The following is a 10,707-nucleotide window of genomic DNA, read 5'->3' as shown; positions in this document are numbered from 1 at the left end:
ATTTGGAATTCTATGATTAGCCAGAATCAACCAGTAGTCCTGGTGGCTAACCAAAGAAGTAATTCTTTGTACTTTTCATTTTCTTATAAGAAAGGCTCATGGGTCTTGTATAAAAAAATAAAAAATCTAATAGTGAGGCAATAGGTAATCTCACAATGAGAATCAAACTTAAAATTTTTAAATTTACACCTCGTCCATCACAGTGCAGTTCTTGGGTTGGTCCAAGCAAGAATCAGCCATTATCATACTTAACATAGCTGTCTTCCTTCCATTCCCCCTCCATTCAAATACACTGATCATAATTTTACTATTAATGATCTCTAATTGTTAGCTCAAATGGCATTTCCCCCCCTTTTTCATTCAAATATTTTAATTATAGATAAACTTTATTAGTGATGTCTCCTATAATTAGTTGGAGTCAATTGAAGCCAACATTAAATAGTCATTTCAGCTTACAATGACGTGGTAACAAATAAACAATGAAATTATTCCATCATACAACTTTATGATGCCATATTTGCATATTACTAAATATATTCATTTGTGGACCACGCAATGCTTTTGGTTCTCCCTCATGTAGTGTGGTGGGAGAAGATTGTCAAAGAGTTTCTCGAGAACTTCATCTCTTAAACTGAAAGAGTCATTCCAAAATTATAAATGTAGTAAGCTAGCGTTTGAAATATTTTGTTGAACTACAATAAATACTTATCCCAAATGACATAAATTACTGGATAAACTTCTTAGCTTATCATATTATTAAATAATTATTTTATATGTATATATATAGTATTAGGTCTACGGACTTCCCTTATGACTGAAATTAAAAGCGACATATATATATATATATTTTATAATGTTCTTAATCAATAGGTCAATCTAAGCTAATACATTCATTGATATACCAATCTTAGTAGAAAATTGCACTCAACGAGCTTGGACAGTAGTAAAGGACATTTCATTTACTGAGTGGGTCCTTTCACCAGAAGAAGAGGTTTCAGCTCTGCCCTCTATCTTCTTGAAAGCAAAAGCGGGTAGCTTCGGAGAAGAAAGCCTCGTGTCATTCCCCAGCATTAACACAACCCTGGACATGTTTGGTCTATCCACAGCGAATTCTTGCACACAGAGCAAACCAATCTGGATGCATCTCAGGACTTCGTGCTTAGGATACTTGTCGCCTATAGACGGGTCGACAATGTCCAAGCCCGATTCTTCATTCCACAACTCCCAAACCTGTAGCAAAGTGATATTTTCAATGATCAAATTTGAAAATTAAGGTGTGATCATGGCTGATTAGCTCCCTTACATGGCCAATTAGGTTGGTAGAAGAATTCTCCTGGTGAAATGAGCTGCTGTTTCTTTTTCCGGAAATGATCTCCAACAACAAAACTCCAAAACTGTAAACATCAGATTTAATCGAAAATAGCCCCTCCATCGCATACTCTGGCGACATGTAACCACTGTGGCAGCACAATGAAAAGGTTAGAGCAATGTCTTCAAGTTTGTAATTTGCACAATAAAATTATAAGAAATGAACTCTGAAATAATATATAGGAGCTAATGCGTAAGAACTTCTTCTGTCAGTAATTTGTTCAAGACTCTTACTATGTCCCTACAACTCGTCTAGTATTTCCTTCAACCTGATCCCCTCCGCATATCCTAGCCATGCCGAAATCGGAGATTTTCGGGTTCATTGAAGCATCAAGCAACACATTGCTGGCTTTCAAATCCCGATGGATTATTCTCAGCCTTGAATCCTCGTGTAAGTACAAGATCCCTCGAGCTATCCCAGAAGCAATCTCAAAGCGTTTTCTCCAGTCAAGCAGACACCTCTTCTGTTCATCTGTCGATCAAGACCAAAACGTGTCATCCAATCATAGTAGACAATTATTTATAGTTTCTGAAAATGTTCACCGACTATAATTCTCTAGGAATAGGATTTTTACGGAAAAGAAACGAGTCCAAGCTTTTGTTTGGCAGGTATTCATAAATCAACATTTTCTCCTCTCCTTGAATACAGCAGCCAAGGGTTTTCACAAGATTCCTATGCTGCAGCTTAGCGATCAATGTGACCTCATTCTTGAACTCTTCGATTCCTTGTCCTGAATATTTTGACAATCTCTTAACCGCTATTTCCTTTCCATTAGAGAGTACTCCCTGCAAATTAAATTTATCTCAATATTCTATCAGGGAAAGAAGATTTGAAAGGAACTATTCAGAAGTTTAGGACACCTTGTAAACGGGACCGAATCCACCTTGCCCGAGCTTATTGATGAAAGAGAAATTGTTCGAGGCAGCAGCTATGGTGCTTAGATCAAAGAATGGCAAATCTGTATTTCTTCCGTCTTCTTCGAGATCATGCATGCTCGGAGATTCATCATCATGGAAATATGCAGCATTTGAGGGAGCAGAAGGCCTCCTTCGCCCTTATTTTAAGAACAGTTAATTAGAATGAACTGAGTAGAACATCATTCGAGTGTGTTATTTATATATAATCTCTCAGTCTCGGTTAATGTGATCACAGAGGAAAGCCAAGAATTACGACTCTTGTACCTCTCCTTTTCTTCATTATAAACAAGAAGATTAAGAGCAGCAACACCACAATCACACCAGCAGATATGATTGCCCCTATCCACTTCCCAGGAAATCCTTTCTTCTCTGTCAAACGAGCTGCACCCAAGAAAGCCATCTAATAAGGGTTCGATTTTCTCAAGGTATTAGCAGAATGGTCCCGAGCTATTGATATATTGAAAGGACAGCAAATTTGAAACAAAAGTTGGTTCTTAAGTACCTAAAACGGCTGAATCAACGCGTATATACAAGTCCTGTCCAATAGCAGAAAACGTCCCTGTGTCCAAAAGATCATCGTACCATGCCAAGCACCCAAACCCTACCCTGCTCTCATCAGCCGCAGTGTAGGCTGTGCAGGAGCAGTTCTTGAAGCACTCTTTCTCACACTCTTTGAGGTCCATGTTCATGTCAGCATGGGCCCGAGAAGTGTCGGGGACCTTCACACGGGCCACCTTGATGAATCCTTCCCCACTCCGGCATGTGGAGGGCCCAGGGGACCTCATGCATCCGCTAGATCCATCTCTGAGGAACCACTCTTTCGGTGACCTGGGCTCAAATCCAGGGAGGCAAGTGCGAGAAAACTGGTCCATGTTGTAGGGGTTGCAGTTGCTGTTAGGTCCGCAAGTCCCGTAGTAGTCGCACTGCTCCTCGGGGGTGGCATAGAACTGGATCCACCGGCCACCATCGTCGTTCCACGAAGACCGCTGGAGCAGGCCTGATGGGTCCACCACCATCCTTGAGATGATCGACATGTCCCTTAACCCGAACGATAGTGCGACCTCTTCCTGGTCATTGACAAAGCTGACGTTGAAGATGTAGGGTTTGATCATCTGGGGCACCCCACTCCAACGCAGGCCCGTCCATGGCCCTGCCCTCCAGTGCGGAGCCCCGCTCTTATAGAGAAATAGTTGCAGGAAACCTGTTGGGTCGATCCTGTATGTGAAATTCCCTGGTCCTGGGTCATCCTTAGACTTCCAAGAAGTCAGGAATCGGTCCATGCCAGTTTTCCGGTCCAGCCCGAGTTTCATGAAAGGTGTCATCGTATCTGTCGGATAATCAAAGCTCTGCCACAGGACGCGACTGCTAATCTTTTCTAGCAGAATGAAGTTGCCAGTGTCTTGAAGCTGAGCATTGGTGGTAGCATTTTCTGAATTTGTTGTCGACATATTTGTGGACCAAACGGGTGAGCTTCCATTGCTGCAATACTGGAGAACAAGGTCTCCACGGGAGTTGATTGAGAGAAACCCGGAGGTATCATTGATCGGTCTGTCTCTGTTGGCCACCCAGAAAACTGTCTGCTCACTAACCTTGCTGTACCTGTTGAAATCAAAAGCAGGACACATCCTGATTATCCGGTTGAAGTGTCTGAGCAAAAAGATGGACACAATGAAGAAACAAGTCCGAAAAGAACTGTTTGCAAAACCCAAACTGAAGCCTGTGCTCTGGTGCCAAGTCCGGCTTCGTATACTTGGGAGAAACTAAAACTGGTTTTTAGTTATTATCGAGGAGAAAACAAGTATTTAAATGGTACCAAATTCCGATGAAGCGGCGGGTAGAATTGTTGGGGCTGAAGAACCCGAGGGCGAAGATCTTGTTCTCGGAGAGCAAAACATCACCATCATGAAGGGGAAAGCTCGAATCGATTGTCTTTAAGGTTTTGCAGTAGGATCGATGGATGAAGAGAAGAAGCAAAGTGTGAAGAAAGATGAGCAGCATCTGTATGGAAGCAGCCATGCCGATCTTTGCTTCTCTCATGATGCCTGATGGCGTATATCTGTTAGAATCGGTGGTTCTAAAAGCAACTCCAATTGGGTTCCAATTTGCCATTTTCTTCGAAATAGGGTCGTTAGAACCTACTTTTCTCCGGATACCGACTTGCCAGGTCGTCTGCCACATCAAGAGAGCTATTGAAGAGCCAACATTTAATTGGGTTGGTCCCATTTAACTGGGACAGTCCCGGCTGCAGGTGCATCCATTAATATTTTTGTAAAATATAAAATTAGCTCAAAACTAATGAATTTTAATTAATATTCTTTATTGTGTAAAGAGACTGTAATGGTTATTTTTGCTCAATTTTCATTATGATATCTCTGTCACATAAAATATATATAAGGAAAAAAATAGTAACAAAAAATATGAAAGGTACTCAATACATAAAAATTAGACACAATTACAAAATATAAAGTACAAAGTCTTGGCGGGTTCTACTTCCCCATCACAAATTTACATTTGGTAAAAAAATACCAAGGAGAGTGTTCCAACTCAAATCAAGGGCCGACTCTTTTCCTTTATCAAACTCTGTTAACACAACCATTACATATAATTTCACAAAAGAAAAAGAAAAATAGAAACCTTATATCTCTTCCCTCCTCTGTGACATTCCTCATCAGGAAAAATTATTGTCTTCTCTGTCCTTCCTCCTTTATTTCTATTAACTCCAGCCAAACCCATGTCTTCTAGCTCCAATTCCCTGTCTATTTTTTTTTTCTTTTTCTTACGTTGGAGAGCATAAGAAGAAGGGGCTCGGCGGTTGACAAACTTCCACTATACTAACTTACTAAGCCTAAAAAGCTAAAAAAGAGATTAAAAAAGTTGAATGAAACTGTGCAATTAAAATATAAATCTCAAAACATGGTGAATTATAGTTTTCTTTTTCAAGTTTTCTTTTCATTAACCTATCTTTGATGGCAATTAAAAATTCATGATTTTATAAACACGTGAATGGAAATGACCCTTGAAAAATTAAATAGCACCAAGAGTATGTAAAAAAATTAGAAAGAGGGAGACAAGAGAGTATCAAATAATTTCTGAACAAAGGGAGAACCTATGATATTACCAGGAAAAAGAAGTATGACCTATGCAAAACGATAGAAAAAGGATAACTCAAGGACCATACTCAAATATTTTCTTGTGATAACACGTTTAAAACCTATAAGTTAAAATGAAACTTTTTGGTAGGAACACGAAATACTGAGATTTTTCGAGCTATAAGACCGAGAATTTTGAGACTCTTTTATGAACTATTAGGGAGAAGAGGCAAAGTTCGAATAACTTTTCATATGTTTCTCGAAAAACTGAAAGATATATATAGCATAAGTAAATACAATTTCAAATAATCATGTCTCTTTAGGCCGATCACATTATTTCACTGACCAATCACATATTTTCAAATATGAAATATGAAATTATATATTTATTTTATTCTGTGATTTATGTTGATTAATTACACTTATTTAATCACTATACATGATTGTCTAATTACATTGTAGTTTTCTTTTTTTTTTTTTATATTTTTAAATTTACACCAATTTTTCCAATAAAATATAAAAAGGGACAATTTGAATTTTATTTAGCTGTAAGCAGTACAAAAGCCTCTTAGAAAATTACTTTCACTTGTACTTTTTGAGTGAAGAGATATCAATCATTAGCCAAAGACATGATATTTTTCTTTATTGTGTACCCATGGTGATTAATTACACTTATTTAATCATTATACATGATTGTCTAATTACATTCTAGTTTCTTTTTTTTTATAATTTTTTATTTATATTAAATGTATTTTTTTCAATAAAATAAAAAAGTAACCTGTATTTTGTTTGGCCATAAGAGTGCAAGAGCCTCTCAAGAAATTACTTTAACTTGTACTTTTGAGTAAAGGAACATCAGTAATTAGTTAATGTACGATGATTCAAAAAATGACAATTGGTTAAGTTAATTATCAATGAGTAAAATTGTAATATTATTATTTTAAATGAGGGTAGAATGTTAAGAAAAATTTTAAAAACACGTTAAAATGACTTACTTTTATATATAATATAGATATAAATATGTATATGTGTGTATATGTGTGCCATTTGTGCGCACCCGAATTTCATTTCGTCGGGGCACGTATACGCGAAGCCTATGCAACGCGGCTTGTGAGTGTCCACCTTCCCGGGGACGCACGACGGATGCACGTGAAAAGGAGTCGCCACTTGCCATTTTACGACCCGAAGGTCGAGGACCGGCAAGTTACCTGGGTCTAGTGGTACGGGTACACCTAATTGCTAAGGCATATGGTCTGCGGAACTCGAGGTTCCGAATTCGGGGATTCTGTTACGTGCGAGCCTATATTTCGCATGCCCTATCGGTACTCTAGCTTGTCTAGGCTTGTCATTTTAGTTCAATTACCGCTTAATTAAGTTCCGCTCATCTTATGCGTTTTGACACCGTAAATTCAAAGAAACACTCCGACTGTCCACTCTCCGACCGGGATTCTTACATGAATAAATGTACAACATAAATCCTTACATTGTCCTCTCAAATAAATAAAGTACAAATTACAACAATTGAATCCCGGTCGGTTCACGTTCGGTTATTATTCCACTCGTGCTCACCGTGTGGTTTGAAAAGACTAAAATTGAAATTAAGATGCGCTCTCAGTGTTGGGGGATTGGACCCCGTGTTCTACGGTTGAGGCGTTGGACCCCCTATGGATTGTATCCTAAAGGATCGGGTTCGATCCGCATAACAAACAAGTGCAAGAATGTAACAAAAAACGGGCATAAATAAGCAAACAATAGGGTTTTGTTATTACCGAATTTATGTGAATTAACCAATTATTAACTGCGGTATCTTGGCATGCAAATCCTATCCTAAAACAGACAAAGTGGGTACAAGGTGTGAATCGATCAAGGGTCGCCTCGGGAAGGTATTTCGCATTTGGCATTATTTTCCGAGGACTTGACGTACGTGACGTCTGTTATCAAGTCTTGTGTTTGTGGGTTGCTTTTAGGATTGTTCTATGTTGTGACACTACGGTTGTTACAAGTTATTACCGAATATGGATTCCGCTCGTAAGTCCTAGAACCTAATGTTTATCCCGCTATTGCCCGTTTTTGTCTTAACCAAGTATATAATTAATCCGGTATTTGTATTTTGAGCCAATCCACCCGAACTAACTACCCGAGACTATGCTAGAATAACAAAAACTCATCGGTCGGATAGAGCGGGCTATGCAGATAAACCTGCGCCTAGATAGGTAGCCCATCCCTACCCTGATACCGTAATGTTTCTCTTATTATAACCCTAGGGGTGTTGCTAAGTTACAAATAGACGATTTTGAGGTAAAAATTATTTTTGGGAAAGAGAGATTACGCGGTGCGGGCCACCTCGGCCTGTGACCGGTGCTAACTGATCCCCTGGACCTTCCAGGGTTGTTGAGAACCCTAAAAAGAAAGCCAAAAGATCGGTTAATCTATCCGGAAGTGATCTAAGAAAAACTTCCACGTCCCGACCTGAGTTTCCTGAAATCAGGTGAGGCCTCGAGTCAAGACGCGCAAGTCCTTCCTAGACATCCATGTCACATCGAACCACGTGTCCCGAGTTTTATAAAATTTGCAAGTTTTGAGAAGGGCACCAACGCATGTTTGCAACCTATCAACGCGTGTTACCGGTTTATTACCAATTCGTGCAAAATTATTAGGGCCAAGTGATTTAATTAATCTCGTGAACGTCCCAATTACCCCGTTAGTGGAATTATTGATTAAATTAATTAATGTTTTTGCCAAATGCTCTAAATATGCGGGTTTCAGACCGTCGAACTGATTATTGATGGACCGTCCGATGCGAATCCTAATTCCCGACCACCTTGGGATTTAAAAGTTAATTTTAGGTCAAGTTTGCATGATTAAGCCGATTCATGTGAGGTTTCGATTAAAACGAGAAAATAAAGCATTTAAACACGGATCAAGAGCACATTATCACGTCAAGCACGACAAACATACAAATTTACACAATCGGTGCCACCATGATCATGATAAACGCATACAAACATACACACACATAATATTAACGAAATCGATAAAACGACACCGACTCATGGAAGCAAAAAATCATGCAAAGAGCACGCATCATCACGTTGTATACATATAATTACAGGAACAAAATATTTAAACGGGGCACATACGTTGTCGATCGGGGATCCAAGTAGGTAAGGGTTGGATATTTTAGAAAATGTCCAGGGACTGATTTGAACGACTTTAAAAGAGCAGGGACTGATTTGAAAATTCGGATAAAGTTTCGGGGATTGATTTGAAAATTCTGGAAAATTGGGGACTTTGTAAGAAATACTGAAAATGTCCCAAGACTCCTTTGGTACGAATTTTGAAAGTTCGGGCTGATCTGAAAAGTGAAAAAAATGCCCCAAGGACTGAACTGAAACGACATGAAAAGTTTCTGGAATTGGTTTAGAAAATTCTGGAAACTTCAAGGACTGATCTGGAAATATTAAAATGACCGGGACTTGACTGGAAATAATTTTAAAATTCGGGGCAGATCTTAAAAAGGCGAAAATTGCCCCGGGACTAAACTGAAACAACTTGAAAAGTTCCTTGGGATGCTTGAAAAATTCTGAAGATTTCAAGGACTGATCTGGGAATGTTAAAATGGCCGGGTCTTGACTGAAAATAATTTTAAAAATCGAGGCAGATCTGAAAAGGGCGAAAGACTAAACTGAGACAACTTGGAAAGTTCCTTGGGATACTTGAAAAATTCTAGAAACTTCAAGGACCGATCTGGAAATATTAAAATGGCCGGGACTTGACTGAAAATAATTTTAAAAATCGGGGCAGATCTGAAAAGGGCGAAAGACTAAACTGAAACAACTTGGAAATTTCCTTGGGATGCTTGAAAAATTCTAGAAATTTCAAGGACTGATCTGGAAATATTAAAATGACCGGGACTTGACTGGAAACGCATTGGAAAGTTAAGGGCTGATTTTTTTAAAAATGAAAAAGGCGTCCTCAGGACTGAAGTGAAACAAAACGGAAAGTTCATAAAATCAAGTTCGTGACAAATCTGACTACCCACGCAACCCAATAATGCTCATTTCACATCATATCCATTCAAGCAAACATTAATATTCAAAACGGAGCCCTAAACATGCCACGAAGTCGAGGATTTACCTAGTTCGAGAAGTTGAGGGATGGTTCTGTAAAATAAAAAATTAAAATATTAAACGCTGGGCGAGTCGGGCCGGGCTGTGACAGGCCGGGCTGGGCCGAATGGGCCGCTAGATTTAGAGCTGAGTTGAATGGATCGCGGCTAGTGGGCCGGATTGGATCGCGGCGGCTGGGCTGGGCTCCTGGGCACGGGCTGGGCCTCTGAGCATCTATTCTGGCCGCTCACGGGTGACGCTTGTGCGACCTGAAAAAAGAAATCGACCCGATTAGCTAAACTCGAAACACAGAGGGAGAATGGAGGTCCGGTGGCGGCTGGCGACGAGTCACGGCGACTTCCGACTCCCAGGGAAGGGACCGCGTCTGAGCTATGGGAGAATCCAAGCCGAGAGAGAGAGTGTCGGGAGTTGTGAGCGTAGGAGCTAAAGGCGAAATGGGGGAGCTAGGGGGCGAGTGACCAGCCGGGAATGCGTGAACGAGCTGGGGTTCGATGAGAGAGCTGAGGGGTCGGGCCGTGGGCGAGCTGAGGGTTCCGTGCGAGAGCGAGCTCCGATTTTTTTCAAGAGAATTCGTGAGTTGTCCGTGGTTTCTTCGTCGTCCCCCTTCCAATTCCCGAGCCGCGGGTTTTGTTCTGAAAAATCCAGAGAAAGAGAGAGAGAGAGAGAGAGAGAGAGAGAGAGAGAGTGAGCCGCAATCGAGCTACCGGTTTTTAAAACGAGAGCCGAGCTACGGGTTTTCGAGGAGGGGCCGAGCCGGTTCGGTCGTTGCCGTGCGAGCCGAAGTTAGCTTGTGTAGAGGAAGAAACGTAGCCGAGAGGGAGGTGACAGGAGGAGCTGGTCTCGAGCAGAGGAGCGGCGCTGCAGGGAGTAGGAGGAGGGCAAGTTGCGACAAGCTTCGGCGGGTGCAGAGGAGCAGCTGGAACGGAAAGGAAAAAAAGGAAAAAGAAAGAAGTCAGAAGAAGAAAAAGAAGAAGGATGAAGGCTAGGGGGAAACAGGGAGGAAGAAGGGAAAGCCATGGTCAGAAGTCAGCAGTTTGACTTCTGACCGGTTTTGAATTTTTTTTTTTCGAATTCGACGCGCGTAAAAATCGACAATTCCTCTCTTCTTAATTGAACGTCGAAAAAAATAATTCGAGACCGCCATCGTGCTCAGAAAAATTCACTGATCAATATTATGCAATAAAATTATTTTCAAATCTCAA

The 10,707-nt window shown here is 40.4% G+C and overlaps 1 protein-coding gene across 1 annotated transcript; it reads right to left on the bottom strand.

Moving 5' to 3' along the window:
• Positions 1-820: 820 nt before the first annotated feature.
• LOC116209246 (G-type lectin S-receptor-like serine/threonine-protein kinase At1g11410) lies at positions 821-4,424 on the bottom strand. The gene is made up of 8 exons (XM_031542833.1): positions 4,100-4,424; positions 2,789-3,885; positions 2,551-2,667; positions 2,230-2,423; positions 1,944-2,154; positions 1,603-1,840; positions 1,304-1,457; positions 821-1,230 (listed from the first exon to the last, which is right to left on the bottom strand). Exons 1-8 carry the CDS (start codon positions 4,393-4,395, stop codon positions 925-927), a joined length of 2,613 nt encoding a protein of 870 aa, XP_031398693.1. The 5' UTR covers positions 4,396-4,424; the 3' UTR covers positions 821-924.
• Positions 4,425-10,707: the final 6,283 nt, after the last annotated feature.

This window comes from Punica granatum, chromosome 5 (genome assembly GCF_007655135.1).
Source record: "Punica granatum isolate Tunisia-2019 chromosome 5, ASM765513v2, whole genome shotgun sequence".
Lineage (NCBI taxonomy): Eukaryota > Viridiplantae > Streptophyta > Magnoliopsida > Myrtales > Lythraceae > Punica > Punica granatum.
Note: the sequence above shows the minus strand (reverse complement) of the source record. Positions and strands in the feature narration are given on the sequence as shown.